The sequence below is a fragment of the Seriola aureovittata genome, chromosome 3 (assembly GCF_021018895.1).
Source record: "Seriola aureovittata isolate HTS-2021-v1 ecotype China chromosome 3, ASM2101889v1, whole genome shotgun sequence".
Lineage (NCBI taxonomy): Eukaryota > Metazoa > Chordata > Actinopteri > Carangiformes > Carangidae > Seriola > Seriola aureovittata.
Genome location: NC_079366.1, coordinates 4,051,762 through 4,071,184, shown reverse-complemented (window position 1 = coordinate 4,071,184; position 19,423 = coordinate 4,051,762). Strand labels below are relative to the sequence as shown.

Here is a 19,423-nt window from a genome sequence, read left to right as displayed (position 1 = left end):
CTTCAAATGTCTAAAGTATTTTCAGGTGGATACAGGCCACATTTTTCAAACTGAAAACTAAGCTAACAAGTGTTCAGGATAGCTAACAGCAGTGCTTTTTATTTAAAAATAAAAAATAAAAAATCAGTAATACCGACTTTCAACCTTGCCCTAGTTTTCTTGTCATTTAATAACTTTATGACATGACAAGGAAAAGCAGCTTATTTGAATTCACATTTTTCTCTCTGGTTTCTCTCACTTTGTTTCCAGTGTTTTTTGTCTCTCTCTTTCATGCTGTCTTTACTTCTCTCAGCCCACTCATGGTTATATTCCAAACCTCACTTCTCATTTCCCTTCCACACCCTTAAAAGTGTGGGCTGTGGAGTGCACTGATCAACACACACACACACACACACACACACACACACGGACACACACACACACACAGGGAGGGCATTGCCATCCAGTTCACCCCATCTGGGAGAGACTGTGGTTTGGCCGGATCGCCCAGGGTTTGTCCTGGCTGTCACGATGGAAACTCTTGAGGCCGTCAGCATGGCTAAATTAGGTCCTACGATACTCTGTTGGCGCTGAACCCTGGCACAGGTGAGAACCCCTCCTCTCTGCCTTGTCGTGAACTGTAAGTTGGCTGGCCTACTTACTTAACCCAAACCAAAGCAGCCAGTGTGTAAGCTGACACTGTTCTTTTCCTCACGCTGAGGTTGCGGCTGCTTCGGAGAGCGAAGCTGTTGTTCGGTTGCTCGGGCAGAGCTCAGCCCAGCAGCTGAGGCGGTAAATGGCCTGAAAATGCCACTGGAACATTTAGCCAGTGCTTCTGTTAAAATTGGGGGGGAGGGGGTTAAACTTGGAGCACAAATGAAGGGCAAAGCTCACAGAAGAAAATGATTGGTTACTTTATCGTTGGCCCCGTTCTTGTTTCTCATGCCTTCAAATGTGCAATTTATTGTGAACTAAAAATAAATAGCCATCTCTGGCCTAAAGCCTGTAAATTACAGTATGTGAGCTGAAAAGCAAATGCCTGCTCATTTTTTATTCTCTTCTTCCTTTGTTTGCCCACTGGACCTCTTCTATCTTCAAGGTTTTCTCACAGCTTATGCTGTTTTATCACTTTGGTAAATTTTTTTTTTCTTTGACAATGTGTATGAGTAAAGCATGCAGTTGTTTGAACTTCAGCACCGCTGCCTCTGCTGACCTCAGGAGATGGAGGCACGTATGGATTGCTCTAGTGTTTTGAAAAGTCTGCGTTTGCCTGCCAAGGTTTCCCCTGTAGCAGCCGCGGTTTTGCTCTGGCACAGTGTTAACACAGCCGACACATTTGGCAAACTGGCTCAGAGTCTTTAATTTGTTTCAACGTGAACACTCGAATGAATTTGAATTATGCAGCTGCTCTAAAAGTCATTCATCAGCATCTCCCACTGCTATTTTTCATTTTTGTCCTAAAGACAGAAATACAATATCAAACTGGTGATTAAAAATAATGACACTGAAATCATTCATTGATGAATGGACAGAAAATAAATTCAAGGTTTCCTGCAGTTTTTTTTATAGTGGAGGTGACCCACCTCACCTGAAATGAAGAGAGCCTTTGCAAAGGCAGTAGAAATTACATTTTCAAGTCTTACGTCACACAGCATCCACATATTTAACGAGCGAAGTGACTGTGAAAGCCATCATGTAGTAACTACATTAATAATGATATGAGGTGCCATTTCAGGTGCTTTTAGATCTGCCTGAAATGTTGAGGCAAGTTTAGACTCAGTAGACCCATCAAATGTTCCATATTTTATACTTTTACAGTGCTTTATTTTAACGTTTTGATATCCACAAGAAGATATATTTGTGGTTTTAAGGACCAAAAACTATCTCAGTGTAGTTTTACAGTTCCTCTCTCAGGCTTCTTTCTGGAGCGCTAGTAACAACAGGAAGAGAGGCTCTGAGCCTCTGAGAGACACTTTCACAGTATTAATATAGAAACTAAACCTGCCGTATAATCAAATAAGACACAGAAATCTACCATTATACAACATTATACATTATACAAAATGGGACCTTTTAATAAATAAATAATCAAACGATTAATCAGTAATGGAAAGAATTGTAAAATATAACCCAACAACCGCAACCTGTTTTCATATTTATTTGAACTCATCTGGTTCCTATCACTCATATGGCTACAGATGCCACCACGTTTTAAAACAAGATGGAATTCTGGTTCAGCCCCTTGAGAAAACAGGATCTTATTATATTAAGGGTCTTTCCAAGTTAAAGCCCATCCCCGGAGCCTTGTTCCAAAGGCCACAGCAGTCTCTGCAGCCGGACACTGGGGAGTTACAAATGAGCGACTGTGGACAGGCCAAAGTTACCACATCCCCGCACCTGTTGTCTTATTGAAACAAAGAGGGGCCTGGCTCGCCACGTGGGGCCATAACACCCCATAGTGTTGACAAGTCAAATTTTTTAGACAAATCCAATGCCCGCTCCCATATATGCATTCACTTTCATAAAAAACCATGCAGGATACCAAGATATCATGTTGCATCCATATATAATGTGCCAGCAATGGGCAGTGATTTGTCCAGATCTGGTGCCAGGGTGCCAGTTTATATTTAGAGGCACAACTGTGAGTGATTGTGGCTGGAAAGGAACGCCTTCCCCCCCTCAGGCTCATCTCAGACATCTGTCTCTCTGAAACTGAATACCGCTGGCTGCTAATGCATGTTCAGACTTGATTCATGTGCACCATTAGTTTCTATCCTGCTGTCTTTGGGATTTGAGCTGATAGAGAAAGTAAAGTTTGATTTAAAGACGGACTCAATCTCTGTATTTTCCTTGTCCAAGTCAAAGATTTGAGTATAATTTTTCCTCCTTTGAGTGTAAGTGTTCCTCAAAAATGAGGGGCTTGGAGAGAGAAGGGGCAATTTGCTGGTGGTAGTAACTGAGAGCAAACAACATGTTTACATCATGGAAACAGGATGTGTGCTGGCTTTATCATTAACTATGTGTGCTTACAGACACAAGTAGAACAGCAAGAGCAACGACCTTATCGTGTCTTGCCTTCACCCCAGTGAGAACGGGCATGCTGAGTCTGTGGTCCCGCTCACTATCACCACATTGCTGTGGAAATGGCTCAAAGATCACATGGCTGCCTTGTCATGCCGGTCATGAGTTGCTCCAGAGGTTCAATGCATGTGTGTTTTTATTTCCATTCCATTCTGTTCCACTACAGTGAAGCCCGGGGTAAACCCTCGCTGTCACATGACCACTAACAGGAAGTGAGGCATAAGTTCACTACACAATAACAGTATGGCATCCCCCAAGTTTATGCCAACTGACTCTCACGGCTCCTTATATGGAGGCTCTATTCTTAGCACATGTGCATGATATGAAGACGGAGCTGCTGTTAAGACTCAGTCTGAGCACGGTTCAACACTGGCCCTGTTGTCAGTTGTTCCTCTGTAAATACATGTTTCAAATTACTGGAACTGTAACTCAAGCTATAATACGATATTTGTGGATTGCACTGCAGCGGATGTGGTGTTAATTAGTTGCAACGCTCTTGTGTAAAGTCATGTTTTTGAAACCAGAATTGTACCTGGCTTTAGGTTCAATTTTGATGTTCAAAGTTGATCCACAGAGAGCTGTTTCAACGATTTTGATTACAGATTGTTTATGTTATATTATTTATGGAGCAAAAATACTAGACATTTCCTGATTCCAGCTGTTCTAATATAAAGACCTGCTGCTTATCTCTCTGTTTTGAAGCCATTTGAAGGTTTTTTTTAGACTGTTTTCAGACTTTTTATCAACTGAACAATTAATTGGTGAATCTGAAAATTAATCAGCAGATCAATCATTGTTGAAAATAATTATAAGTTGCAGACGAGAGGCCCTCACAGGTCAATTCCTATGATCAGAAAGCCGATTTGGGACCTGATTAGGGTCAGGCCCAAATCCCATTCAGTGTAATTGGGTTGGATAGAGCATCATAGTATTCCCTCGGGTCTCGGGTCGGTTTGTTAGTGGGTATGTGTGGACTCTGACAGCTCTGATCATGAGGCGTGACATAATCATCATGAAAACAAAAGCGGGTTCTGCGAGACAAGGTGGAGAGTGTCAACTGTGAAGTGCGGTAAAGATAAACATAGTGCTGCTCTTTTTGATGGTCGCTGCTCATTAAATGAAGCATAACATTAGCTGAGGCACAGGACAGTGAAGTCTCACCTGTATCGGCTGAGTGGCATCAGCTGTTTCTAATATGCTTCACAATCACTGGCTCACTGTCACGCAGGTGTAGGTCTCCTCCTTATGTGCGATGTTCCTGCTGTTGTTGATTTTACCCAAGATTTATGCTCTATATGTTTGTTAATGGGGGATTTGCTCTTGGCGGAAAACCCAGCCGCTGCTTGGATTGTCTGAGAGCGTCCTCAAACAGCAGAGCCCTTTCTGATAAATCTAACTGTGCAACCATTTGCTATAAATTGGGACTATTTGGAGTGCATTTTAAAACGGGTTTAATCATTCTGGTGTGTTTTTGGACCAGGTCAGACTGTCCTTGGGCTGGTTAACATTTCTGAAGTGCGCTCTACAAAATTAAAGTTCGAACAATATTAGAACCTCAAACTTACTGATGAGACCCCAGAAATAACCACCTACAAAGAGATTGACTTGTCTTCCCTTTTTTAAAATACTTTTTGTTCCTTGATATATTACATTTCCCTACATTTCCTTTTTATGTTTTAAGATAATACTCTAAGCCAGAATAGTGTACAATATAGGCCAGCATTTGAATCAGCTTGAACAAAAACAAAATCCTGATCTCCCTGAAGGTGTAATGAGTAAGAGCTTGAATTGGACAGTAGAGTAAACATTACGTCATACTAATCTGTACTCACTCTGACAAGAGATAAAATAACTTCATTGTCTTGCTTTTTTCTTTTCTTTTTTTTTTCTTTTTTATTACCTGACTCCAAGCATTTACACCAGTGGTCCAGTGCTGCGCAGCATCATCCAATCATGTCCCTTCACAACTCTTCTTCACACTCTCTGTGCTGGTTACCAAGGAGACAGTGAAGTGAAGTCTGGGAAGTGGAGCAATGGTTTGGCATGAGTGTTTTTTTTTTTTTTTTTTTCTTCTTTGCTTTCTCTTTTGACATCCTGGGAATGGAGTATTACCAGCAGGACTAATGATGTGTGCGTGTTTATCATATTACAAGTGAAGGAAGCAAGACTGAGAATACACTATACTGTATACAGTGGATAAGCATGCATGTGAAATAGCAGTTGTGTCTCAGGCTCTGTCACCTGATCCCCGCCCTCCCACCTGTTCTCACCATTTTCTCTCTCTCTGTGATCCCACAACTCCTTGCGGGATGTGAGCACACCTCCTCTTGCCAGGAATCTGTTAGCAGTGACAGACGAGCTTCAACCAACCAGACGCCGTTTTAAATAACGAGTGGGCCGTTTTGGAATGGTAGTTTAAGAATGAGGAGGGGGTTTTAGTGTTGTACTCTGGGGTAAAGGGAGCTGATTTAAAAGTCAGCTGACTGAAGATGACATTAGCTGAAAGCTGACATGTCAAGCCTTCGAGGTGTTTCTGCCCTTTCCAGTTCTTGCACCTGCACATACAGGAACCCACACACACACACACACGTATAATTTATATAGCATAGCCTATGCTTACCCAACCACATGCTCTTTAGCTTTGACTTTTTCCTAACCTCATTTTACCTCACCTTTCACTTTTGCTGTCACATTTTAAATATGTGCTGCATCTGCTCCTCCGCTAACTGTTCAGGTCCATGCATGTCCGTCGTCCATCCATCACTGTATGTCTCTCAGAGTGGGCTGCATTCAGCAGGATTTTTTTTTGTCCTATAGGCAGCATGGGAGGGGTCCCGAACAGCTGGGTCTGCTTCAAGTTTTGTGCTGTCGCAGCAGTCGAAGTTATTGTACGGATGCAGAAACCTGGCAGCTCAACAAGAAATATTTTAGCAGGGTTGCAAGTGGAACCAGGCAAAAAAAAAAAAAGACACGAGTTCATTGAAAAGGTGGATGCAGATTGACACACAATGTGTCAGGAAGGTGCATCCAAGATTTGAGAGTGTTTGTGTGTGTGTGTGTGTGTGTGTGTGTCTAGATGTCTCCGTTCATCCAGAGCCCTACCAGGCTGTTTGCTCACTTAGTTCCCCAGTGTCTCTTTCAGCCCCTGGCCATCAGATACAGACACAACTGATGTCTCTTCTCTCCTCTTTCCTTTAATTATATTCCTTTCTGGACCTCCATCCCCCTACGCATGCAAGCATATACACATGCACTCTCTTCATCACCTCCTCTACATCTCTGATTACTGTATGAAACAGTTTGCTGCAGTGCTGTACAGTATGTCTGCTAGCCCTCTGCATCTCTCCGCTGCTTTGCTTTTACCTTCTCTCTAATCCCTCTCTTGAATGATTTATTTGAAGGGTGAAACTGGGTAAACACAATAGGGCTGACACACTCATCTACACCTCCTGCCCTCTGCTGCATCTCTCTCTCGCTATGCGCCTCTTCTCTTTTATTTTCCTTGCTTTGTCTCTACCTTCTCTCTCTCTTTTCTCCCCATCCTCCCTCATTCCCTTTCTGTCTGCCCGCACCTCCAACTCCACTGTCAGCACTTCTGCTCTCACCGTGTTTGTGTCGCCTTGCTTTATGAATAAATCGGAGCTCGTTTGACTCCTGTGAACCCCTGAGCTCACCGAGCCACCGCTGCTCTGCTGCCCTCCGGACCAAAGATGCGTTGACAGGATTTGATTTTTGGAATATGTGTGATATGCTCATGTGGGTTTGGGATTAAGTGCATATGAGGGGTGTCACCCCCAAAATACTTCTCATCCACTTCGAAGGGAAAAGATAATGCTTGGTGTTTCCTGGTGAAAAGAAAAAGTAAAGGATTTCTTATTCGTGCATGGGAGCCATTTTTTTGTCATATAATAAACCAACTGAGACAAGTTGTTCATCCAAGCAATACTGAATCTATGGCTTTCTCTTTTCTAGTCTGTGCGTTAAGTATGAAGCTGGTGTGCTAACTAGCTCAGCTTTGAGTCTGTCGTTGCTAATCTGGGTTTGTCGGGCAGTAAGTCATTAGTAATGTGTTACAGTAATGTGATTTTTCATTAACAAGAGTTGGGAGTTGAATAGGATGGATGCTATCAGCACAGTGGGACATGTTAGCTTGGTGATGATGGAAAGCAGGAATGCCCCTCTGCCCAATGCCAAAGTTGTGTTATTTACATTTTGTTGTCTTAGCTGGCCACTGGTAAGCTTACATTAAGGAGTTAGCTGGTCTTTGTTCACTTTTGGAGGGTGAATGAACTGTGCTTTTGTGCTGTTTGCAGTCACTGCAGCTAAACTAGCAGTTGTTGGTCATTAAATAATTCAGAGGCTGCCTGATTTTTAAACCACAGTGTTTTGCTTTTTATTTCTGCACATGTTAAGGGAAAAATGCACGTCCTCCTTATTTATAATGAGAAGATCAATACTGCTCGCATGTCTGTGCGTTTAGTTAGGTTAGTTTAACATGAATACTGGAAGCAGGGGAAAGTGCTAGCCTTGTTTTTTCCTAGCTTCAGTGTTAAGCCTCCCAGCACATCTAAAGCTGACTTATTAACATTTTACACAACGTTTTAATATGTATTCAAACCTGAACATGCTCAAGCTAGTGCTCCTGGTAGGCACGTTTTTGAACTTTGGAAAGAGTCGGACAAACTGTCTGTACGCTAAGCTATAATTCCGTCCTGGCTCCAGCTCATTACTTAACATGTGAGACATGGGATTGATATTGTCTCTGATACTGACTATTGACTTATCTCAGTGTTTAAAAGAAAGAGGATCAGCGTTACCATAATGTTTAACTTAAAACTTAAAGCTACAAAACTTAAATTTTCTTTTTATTCTTCCCTCTACAGATGCAGATACTTGACAAGTTCCCAATTGAGGGAGGGCAGAAAGACCCAAAGAAGAGGATCATCCCATTTCTCCCAGGTAATAGCTTGCTCCTGAGCTGCAGTTATCTAAACAGGCTCACATATTAATAATGTATGGCTAGCACTCGCAGGGCATCAATATGAGCTGGTTACTGATGCCTGCCTGTGGTGCATGTGTATGCATGTGTGTGTGTGTGCCTTTCCCATTGACTTTAATGGGAAAGTGGTCTCAGACTTTTGGACCCCAGTGTATAGTTGTCTGTGTTACCATGTTACTGCTGACAGGGCGTCATCTGACTTTCAAATCTCAGCTAATTGCATGACTATAGTGTGTTTCTGTTTTTGTGACATTTTTGAATTGAGCTGTTGGTATGTAATTGATCATTTTATCACATGGATATATTGTGTGTGTGTGTGTGTGTGTGTGTCACAGTATTGATTCGAGTTGTGCTACACATGCTCGTCTCTCCTCCTAGAAGTCGTCGCCTCACATTCAGGTTCATGGCGACCTACAGCACAGTGTGGCATTGATCGATGATGGTGTTTGTGGCAATTCAGTGTGCGGGGCAGAAGGGCTGACAGTGATTCTGCTAATCACACTGATGTCTCGTTGTATATATGTGTGTTGTGTACAGCTGTATGTTTGTCATGCAGATTTCTGTAGATTCATTTGTGCTTAGGGAGTGAAATGCTTCCGTCTGTTGACAGCAGTTTATTTTGGTAAATGCTTTGTGTAAGCCCTGTGGCCAACACATGGTCTCAGCATCAACTGTAAATGCTCACTACACTCACACCCCCCTCATCCTTTGAGTCTGTCTGTCTCTTGTTGACACACATTTACAAACGAAACCAATTTGGAAGCTAACCAAACATCCATCTACCTCTTTTCTGTGAAGCTTGTGGCACCAGATGCAAACATTATTAACTGTCACCATTGGTTGGTCGGCCGAGTGCTGGACTTTCCTCATTGGCTGTTGCACTTTCAAGGCTTTCCCTCTGCAGGTACACCTCTCTGTGCCTCTCATTGAAATGACCGCACAGCAGCTGACATAGATGCGAAAGAACTAAAATTCTCTCTGAGTGATTATTTTATGATTCCTGAAATCACAGCACAGCCATTGTCTTTACCCTATGTGTATGGTGATATTGTCAGACGACATCATGCTTATGAAAGGATTTTAGGAGTACAGAGCAGCAGCTTGGAAAAAGCTTGGATGTGATTGCTAGTTAACATGTCATCTTATAAGCCTGTGTTTCAGTCACCATTTCATACTTGTCCCGTTGTCTGACAACAGAAACAGAAAAATATATGAATGAGAACAGCTTCATTGTGAATTTGGCTGTATTAAAATACTGTATATGTGAGCACAGAGAGGAGGACCACACAGATAAAGACTTGAAACCAGCTGAACATATATTTGAATTTTGTAAGTAACTAAAGTAACTGTTTTTGTTAATTGTGAAATGACTACTGAATATTTAATATTGAAATTTAAATACTGCTGTGTTGAATCACAATTTTCAAGACCATTACATTCAAGTAAACATTGCATGTGTCATTTAACATTTAAGAATGATTGCGTCTTCTGATGAATGAAAAAAGGTTTATTATTTATTATTTATTTATTTTTTAATAGAAAAACATGTTTATATTCCTCAAAGAAATGTATTGAAATGAACATTGTTTTAACACTCAGTCACTACCCAGATGATTGTCTTGTCTGTCCTTCATTCTACATGTTCATTTAAAAGAGAACAGCATCCAACATGGAGAACAGTGATGCAGTTTCCTATAACCTCAACAAGTCTCAACAGCTATCACTTCTATTTGTTATGGGGTCTTAAAAACACTAATATATTTGAACAGTTTTTTTTTTATGTATTGTCAGTAATTAACAACATTAATATGTACAATTATTTTTGTCATATCGAATTTATATAGCTTTTTTCTTAAAACAGGACTTCCAAAAGAGCTGAAAAGCTGAGTATGCAAGAAATGCTCATTATTTGACACTTCTGAAACAGGCTAAAGTTAATACAATTTGTATAGGGAGTTGGGGTCCTTGGGGCTGTACTTTAATGTTCCCCATGAGTGGGCTGAGAGGAGGGCCTAAACCCATGTGTGCGTAAATCGTATTTGTTATTTAGAAAGCCATGTCACAGGCAGAGGTCATGGAATCCATAGGGGGCAGATAGAGCCTTGAGTGTGGGAGTGAGATTTGTTGGGCCCTGAAGGATCCCCCACCGTACATTACTGGCATCTCCTGGCAGGCTAGGGTACTACACACAGCAGTCTCCACTGTGAAATTAGCTGAAATTTGTTAAGGGGTTGGGGTGGGGTGCGGGGGCTGTATGCAAGTGTCAAATACATACTCTTCTCGTTTGTCTGCCCCTTTTTCTCCTTTTCTTTGTATCTATCATCACACCTCTCCTCTGTTTTCCTTCACCTTCTCTCTCTCCTTCATTTTAATTTTTTTCCTTTTTCTTTCCTCCAGGCAAGATCCTGTTCCGGAGGAGTCATGTGCGAGATGTGGCCATGAAGCGACTGCGTTTCATCGACGACTACTGCAGGGTAAAGAGGCCTTACTGTAAACATCCTACAGCTCCCCCCATCTGACTCTGGGGAATGTCCCCCCAGCCCATGAAGGTTCAGAAGTCACAGCCTATACTGTCCTTTCAAGTGCTTTAAACATGGGATGTGATGTTCAGACACAGTCGTGCTCTCAGTGAGAAACTATTTATTAGTTCTATTCTGAGACATCTGAAGAGTCTGTAATCTGCTCTGACACTAGTTTTCTGAGGCTGTGAAGGACTCCACTCGGTGGGGGAATATTATCATCGTTTCCTACTACAGGTTTGTTTACTTTCATGTGTGCCACTGTCAGAGAAGGAGGGCGACCTAGTTGTGCATCAACCTTTCTGTGTCACGGCACAACATGAAACAGATTTTGAGCTCCTCCATTATTTCAAAGTCTTTCTCAGTAACAACCTTATCCCCTCATTTGATACAGCTAGGAGAGAAAGTTCACCTCTGAATTAGCGTCCCTTTCCCACCTGCAAAAAAACCCCCAAAAAACAAACAAACAAAAAAAAAAACCCTTGAAAGCAATGGCCCTTTGTCATTCTTTAGTTCAAGAGAGACTCGCCTTATTACTTCCTGTTCCCTCTCTTATTAGATTTTTATTAATCCTGGATTCAGGTCCTTTCCTCCATCATGCCTTCCCCACGTCCTTCCTTCCTCTTGGTACAAAGCCAATATGTTTTGTCTCTATACACACAGTTAGGTAGCAGTACTGTTGGCCTGTGTTAGGAAAGGTTAGCAACACTATTAGCTTGGTAATTGGGACCAAAGGAAGTTTAAAAACAAAAAGCAATTATACACATCTGAAATGAACCTGATCCTTAGCTTAGTACATGCAAAGCTGTATAAAAAGGGAACCAGCTTTCTCATTACCCAAATAACCTGAAGCTGTCTAATGTTCACAGTTGCTGTAGCAATCCTTTTTTTTAGCTCAGCACTGTTTACTTCCCACATCCTGTTTATGAGGCAAACAACAGAGAGGAGGAGTAATTACCCAGTGTTCTCAAAGGATCTGCTCTCTGGAGATACGCAGAATACTGAGTCCAGTCAGCTGTGGGTGCTCGGACAGATACGTCCTCTTCAATCACATCCACGAGGTTCTTTCAATAATATAGGATCCAATGAATGAAATATGAAGCTGGCTCACACTCGCGCCGATTTAAATGAAAGGCCCACACTGTTCATAATATGTCTTCGCACGTGTTCACGGTCCAGTACTCCGGTACTGTACATGAGATATGCCTTTGGTAGGAATAGGCCGTAACATTAAATATAGATGATTAGTCAGACATATGATCCTCTCTTTGATTGTAGTTTGGCTTTGTCAATGAACATACAGGAAGAGGACAGTGGAGCAAGGAGGGCTGGAACTGTCTGGCATTTATTGCTCAATTGTTGTATTATATTTTGGTAGATATACATAAACAAATGGGCATGCGCCTGAGACAGTTATTTTTCACCAGTTTCTTGACTTCTTGGGGCAATGGAGTGACATGTGAACACATTACTGATATTAGGGCTGCAACAATTTCAGATTTTCACTACACAATCATCTTAGCCAAAAGAATTCACGTGGCAAAATTTTGAAAAAAAAAAAAAAGATAATAATGCATCAATCTTTAACTGACTTTATTGTGTGTTTCTTTTCTCTAAACTCTTTAGACTCAAATGTGAGTGTAGTGAGGTGGAGAGAGAATCTGTAACTATAACTGTACGAAAAGAACACAAAAAGAGTTTAAAGGAGTTATTAGTAAATTTTGCTATCACTACATCACCAACATTAGCATTAACAGATGTTTACTCACCAGTCTAGAAGAAACGTTGTGGGTTCACCATCAAACTTTTTTTTTTACTCCCCAACAGCTGTCTCCAGCAACGCCACTTGTTTCTATCACGTCTTTTTGTCTGCTGAATTTAGCATGCTAACTAGCTAGCTCCTTCCAGTTTTGTCACTTTAGCGATAGCGACTCATTGTAGCTTCCAATCTGCCCTGAAGACGCCGAGCTGCTCAGAGGGCGTATTATAACCTCTTGTCTTGTAAACGCAACAACGACCAAAGCGCTTGTCAAACGACGATCACCGCCACCCTGTACGGTGGCCCTGAGAGCTCAAAGCACTGCAACTTAAGAAAACACACGCAAATACGCAAACGCATGCGCTGCAAATACGCACAACAAAATGGGAGTTGTTGTTTTCTGCAGCGGCCGGGTTTGAATCCAACCTGTGGCCCTTTGCTGCATATCTGCGTATTTGCTGAAGTTGTTTGTGTCTTTTCTTTTTACATATGTTTTCTGAAGTTGCAGTGCGTTGTGTTGTCAGGACCACCGTACCACCCACTCTTGGCAAGCCCCCTTTAATGGAAAGTACAAAGGCAATCAGATGAACTGATAAACAAAGGATCCACAAGACCTAATGCTGTATCATGCTATTATCATATATATATTATTAACATGATATCACACCCCCCCCCCCTAACTGACATATAATCACCTTATACAGTTGTCATAGCAAACGTGTTATGAAACAGTGGCTTATTTACACATCCAGCAGGCACAGAGAAACATTAGCATTCATGTGGAGTAATGTTTCTTTCCACCAATGTTAACTCTATTTTGGACCCTGTTTTTTGCAGCTAATTATTCAATTTTCCTAGTTGCTCGTTTTGTCTCCCTGCTGTTTAGAGGAAGCTCATTGTGGCTTTCAAAGCTTTTTAGTCGTAAACAGCTGTCTGCTACAGCTGGAAATTGTTTCGTTGAGACTAGTGTGGGCTTGAAAACCAAAACAATGAGCAAAACAGGCTAAAACACTAACCATAGTTAGAGAAACTGCAGGTAGTTCTCTGTGGTTTTGCCACTACAGGTGCCACATTTGACCCATTGTTTCTGTTTCTCTCTGCAGGCACTGGTGCGACTCCCCCCTCAGATTTCTCAGAGTGAGGAGGTGCTGCGCTTCTTTGAGACGAAGGCCGACGACATCAATCCTCCAGTGGAGTGAGTGTCACATACTGTACATGCCGAACACACAAACACATGTACACATGCTGTATGTGTGGCGTAATCGGGTTGCAGATTTATGTGTTGCTATCCTGTAGTGACACCATCTTTACTTTGGTGGCAGGGTCGAACTAAACCCAGTTTAACTGACTGTGAAAAGGTGGATGGGTGGAAATACTCCACCACCACCACCAATGGATAATAGTAGCTTATGTAAATATGGGTGTTGCTCACTCCCCGAAAATTAGTCTGAAATAGTTTTTTTTACATCAACTTTAGGACAAAATGTCACTGCTTTTATCTGACCTAGGACAGACATGAAAGTGCTGTGTAGTGATGAAAGCAAGATAAAAAAATAACATAATCCTCCTCTTACAAATGAAAAGTTAAATCCATAACTGGCTTTATTGTCACAGCCTTAGGTGTTCTGTTTTGACAGGTAGCATACAGCGGCTAATGCTAGCTAAGATTAGCAAACTTCAGCTATCTCAACGCAATCTTGTACACACGCAATAAAAGAAACGTATTAAAAAATGAATTAAGGTTATTGACACATTTGAATGACGTCCCTAAAGGTCTGTGTGCCGAAACATTATAGATAAATGTGTACAAGAGTGTGTGTGTGATCAGTCAACCCATAGTCTTCACTCATGCACCTGTCGATTCAGAGGTGTGTGAAAGTTCTACTTCTACCTGTCGTAGATAAAATAAAACAGTCAACACTCACAGTTGATGTTTTCTGCTTGTGGTCCTGCTCCACTTGTTTCCATTCAGTGGAGTTTGCTCTTTCCAAAGGTGAATCTTTTTAAGCTCATTTTGGTGATTTGCAGGTGAAAATGTTGACAGTTAGGTGTCACCAGACTAGATTTGGTTGCAAAATTAAACTTGTTCAGCTGTATAACTATAATTCCATTTGCATTTTGATGATTATATTTCAACATGCAGCTGGTTCCGTAGGATCTCCTAGACATGTTTCATGGCAGGTGCTGCACAAAAACAGCTGAAAATGTACATTCTTTGTACACTGCACAGATGCCACCACAGTAATGATGGTGTGTTTACTTCTGCCTACGGCCTAACAGATACATATGAGTTCACACACGGATGCACACGCATGCATTCAGTATGTAAACTTTCTCATTTTAATGCTCAACATGCAAACACAGTGTTTACGAAGAATTAGATCACTTTGTTGACTGATTGCGTTACTCACAACAGCTCAGCTGTTGTTGACACACAAAGCACACGCGCCTTAACACCTTGGCATCATCCTCTAAATGTCAGCGTCCTTTTGCACGTTATTGTTTCAAACCAAATCCCAAAAATACTGCATGACTGTACAGTGGCTAAGCTCATTACCTCTCTGTCTGTTCTCACTTTCGAGTCTATTCCCAAATCAGCCCTTTCTCTCAGAGTTTGTTAAAACCTCCTGCCAGGCCAGGCGGGGGGGTGGGCGGTGGGTGGGGGGGTTTGATGGATGTGAGGGTGGGAGGAGGAGAATGACTTGTTTCATAGCAGGAGATAGCCCCTTTGGGTAGATTTTAATTAGAGAACACACTCTCCTCTCCAAACCTCAAATGCCAGTATCGTACTATTCATTTGTAATGTGTTCCTGTATGCACCGAGATAGCAGCACCCGAGACGCCGCAACTCGCTGCTCTTGTTAGACTCAGGCTATGTCTTTTTTTGTATTTTAATTACTCCTCTCCTCTCCTCTCCTCTCCTCTCCTCTCCTCTCCTCTCCTCTCCTCTCCTCTCCTCTCCTCTCTTCTCCTCTGTTGTTGCCTTTCTCTCTTGGATGAGAGAAAAGAGGCGAAGCAGGCAGTATTCAGTGACCTCTGCCTGCCAGTGTTTTCAGCACAACATAGTAGAGTATCTCCCTCCCTCTCTTCCTCTCTCCTCTAATTCTTTGTATCTAACTCTGCCTCATAAATTTAAGTGTGTTTAATTGACACGACAGCTCAAGGTTACAAACACCACCGCCAACGCAATCATCCTTGATCAAGAGCTATGGTTTCCTCGCTGTCCATACAGCTCTCCATCTTTTCCATCTACAGCTTTCCATTTGACTTATGCACTTCATCCTTTCCAGTCTTTTTTTTTTCTTGCTATGAACATCATTCAATCTCTCACCGACTCTCTCTCTCTCTCTCTCTCTCTTTTTCTCTCTCTCTCTCTCTTTTTCTCTCTCTCTCTCTTTTTCTCTCTCTCTCTCTCTCTCTCTGTCCTGTATATGCTATTGTACTCTGGTGCATAAAGAAATGGCATTAATCGTCTTGTCAAGAGTTCTGGGAGATGAAGCCATACACGAGGAGCATAATAAAGTGTGTACACACTTCCCTCACCACTCACAGTCTGTTGGCACCAACTGTGATACACATAGTGCTGCAGTCATTTAAAACACTTCAAACATCAGTTCGGTTGATAAAATTAAACGGGACTTTAAATGTTATAGAAATTCACTGTAGATAAAGCACATTCAAAGATACCTTTAATTAAGTTTGCTACATGGCCTCATAATTAGACAATGTCCTGTACTTACTGTAAGTAAAAGCTGATAAATTTTGAATGCACGACTTTTACTTGTAATGTTCACCTTATAGTTTTACTAATACGATTTCCAGTGAAGTAGGTTGAGATATCCTGACTCTTAAACTGCGTTCACGCTGATAATATCCCTGTGTTAAACAGCACAGTGGTTGCTAATGCGGGGCATGTTGTTTCATATACTTGGAAGACAATGAAATGTGATCCAGGAAGTCCAGTTGAAACAAAGCTTAAAGCTTAAAAGCTTACCTGATGCCAAGACACCACACAGTGGTTTGTAACACTCACAAACAGCTGTTCACGTTACAAAATAATCCACCAGTAATGTGCAGTAATTTGCATGTACTGCGATTCTGATCGGGTGACGCAGCACCTCGTGTCATGCTGTGTTGCTTCAAAAGTTGAACCACTTTTATGCCGCACAAGGATCTGATTCTACCACCATTCTGCAACACGGTTATGTCATTTATTGGGTGAATACAACATAGTATCATTTGACAGCCACAGAATATACTGATGGCATTTAGTAGATTGCATATGTTTTCAAAGATGCATGAAACAACCAAAAGAGCTCCAACGAAGACAAGGACGTTTTTCATTGCCACTGTCGCCGAGTTCTTGCTTATGGTGGGAATGGTTGGGTCTCTGTAAGGGTACGGTCTAGACCTGCTCTGTTTGAAAAGTGCCTTGACTACTGTTGTGATTAGGCGCTATATAAATAAAAATTTACTTGACTTGACAAAGCTGTGCTGAAGCTGCAGGTACTGTACCATTCAAAGGTATGGACACACCTTCCCATTCATTGGTTCTTCTTTATGTTGACTATTTCCTTCATTGTAGAACAATACCGACGACATCAGAATTACGAAATAACACAAATGGAATTATGTAGTAACCAAAAAAGTGTTAAAAAAAAATATATATATGTTTCATATTTTAGATTCTTCAAAGTAGCCACTGTTTACCATGATAACAGCTTCACACAATACAAGCATTATCTTCACTAGCTCTATGAGGTCATCACCTGGAATGCTTTTCAATGAACATGTGTGCCTTGTTAAAAGTGAATTTGTGCCTTACTAATACGTTTGAGACTGTCAGTTGTGTTGTGTCGTGGTAGTGTTGGTATATAGTAAGCAGTCCTATTGCACAACAGTACTAATCCATATTAAGGCAAGAACTCTTCAACGAAGTAAAGAGAAATGACAGCCCATCATTACTTTAAGACATGAAGGTCAGTCAATCAGAAAAAATTGCAAGAATTTTGAATATATCGTCAAGTGCAGTTGCAAAAACCGCTCTGATGAATAGGTCTCATGAGGACCGTCCCAGGAAAGGAAGACCGAGACTTACCTTTGCTGCCCAGCCTCGGAAATCGCCAATTAACAGCACCTCAGATTAGAGGCTACTGTATATGAATGCTTCACAGAGTTCAAGTAGCAGACTCATCTCATTGAGTGATGTGTCCCAGACTATGACATGCTACATAGGATAAAATGACGAATTCTTTTGCCCGATGCTCATTTTTGTTCCAGATTTCCTGTGTCTGATGCGGCTTTAATTGGCCAAGACAAGCGAGCACAGCTAGTAACATCCAATAACACACATACCGAGGAAATATTCAGCTCCTTGTCCTACAGCGAGGTGCTTTTCTAACACAGTCATTAAAAGAGTCAATGAAAACACTGTTCCTGTTATGCATGTTACTGCAGCAGACCAGCTGTGTGCTGGAAGTAGAGGTTGTAGTTGTGGAGATCTCAGCCTGAGCAATTGCTGTACTCCAGTCAGCTTCAGATCAAACTGAGACAGAACCTCCTCTGGCTTCTCTGGATCCCTGAAGACTTTCACTCTGTCTTAATAAAAGAAGAGAATACTCGGGAGAGTGAACTGCCCACTTTGGTCAAAAGAAAAAAGAAAAAAGAAAATGACTGCTCAGTTAATGGTTAGTAAGACGTCATGATCCAGGGGACTCGACGTGTGTCACGGCTAAATTGGATGGGTTCTTTTCGTTCCCTACCTATAATGCATCTGCTAAATGAAAATGAATCAGGGGTGAGTTCAGGAATGGAGATTGGCCATTGATTTGAGGTTGTGATTGGAGTGTGTGTTAGCAGTGTGTGGGTTTTTTTGTTTGTGTGCAAGTACACATGCGCTATATGCTGTGTAGGAAGAAAAGTGATTTGTGACCCTGAATACTGTTAATCATGGGTGGTGTGTGTGTGTGTGTGTGTGTGTGTGTGTGTGTGTGTGTGTGTGTGTGTGTGTGTGTGTGTGTGTGTGTGTGTGTGTGTGTGTGTGTTCTGTCTGCTCATCTGTTACATCCAACTTGATCAAATGTTTTTAACCACCAAACCTGATTTGAGTTATTTCATATTGTCTGCCAATAATGAATCCAGATATGATGGTGATATGGTGAACAGAAAATTAATTATAAAAGTATTTAAGTTGATGTTGCTAAAAGATTTAAAATCTAAATGCACTTAAAAAGTCTTGGAATTGAAAAGCCTTGGACCACTAATACATTTTGTTTCCCAGCTCGAAGTCTCTCAGTAGCTTTCAACTGTATCCTATGGTCTTCATCAGCAAATGGGGCAAAGTTCAGCATACTTTGACTCAACAAGGATGAGAGGTCTAGAAATGAACATAAACGGAGCTTGCATGTCAACAGATCTATCTCCATGACAACTTGTCAGACTCCGTCCTCTGATGAACACTGGCTGTTTTTATGCCAAACATGTTTACAAGAAGGATCTATTTACCTTATTATTTCACAAAATAACCATCCAAACAACCAGTAAACTTATTACAATTGTGTCTCACAAATATTAAATACATCAAAGAGTGAAATATGTATGTGAAGTCAAATATAATGGTATCTTACCACATTACTCCTGTTGAAAGTATCTCCTTCTTACAATCTATGACAGGCAGCCAAAAGGTGCTGATAATCTCTGCATACTCAGAACAGCTTGCATTTATCTCCTTTCCCACTTTTCCTGTTACCCTGCATAATAGGACATCATTTTGATCAGTCGACATCATTTGCTAGCAAGTGCTAATTAGAAAGCAGTTGAATGGCATCAAATTCTCATCCACTTTGAACCATAGTTCCCGAAAGCAGAGAGAAGACGTTTGGAAAGCTACTAATAAGTGTAAAACCTCCAGCTGCGGCTAAGTGTTCTCATCTTGTTCATCATCGACTTTGCCTGATTTCTCAACTCTGTGAGAAATGCAAAGACTTGTGGGGTCTTGATTGTGTTTCCCGCAATGTGAACAGAAGATGAAATAAACCAACTAAGCTGCTTGGCAATCACTGAAAAAGTAGTTAAATATCACATACT

At 41.4% G+C, this 19,423-nt stretch overlaps 1 protein-coding gene across 7 annotated transcripts in view; it reads left to right on the top strand.

Annotated features, from left to right (window-relative positions):
• The window catches only part of sh3pxd2aa (SH3 and PX domains 2Aa), a 113,213-nt gene that overhangs the window by 26,457 nt on the left and 67,333 nt on the right, over positions 1-19,423 (top strand). For all 7 annotated transcript variants that reach the window (XM_056371747.1, XM_056371753.1, XM_056371750.1 and 4 more), the window contains 3 exons: positions 7,944-8,019; positions 10,457-10,533; positions 13,441-13,532. In XM_056371747.1, the coding sequence (XP_056227722.1) occupies positions 7,944-8,019; positions 10,457-10,533; positions 13,441-13,532 (245 nt within the window). The remainder of the gene's footprint in view (positions 1-7,943; positions 8,020-10,456; positions 10,534-13,440; positions 13,533-19,423) is intronic.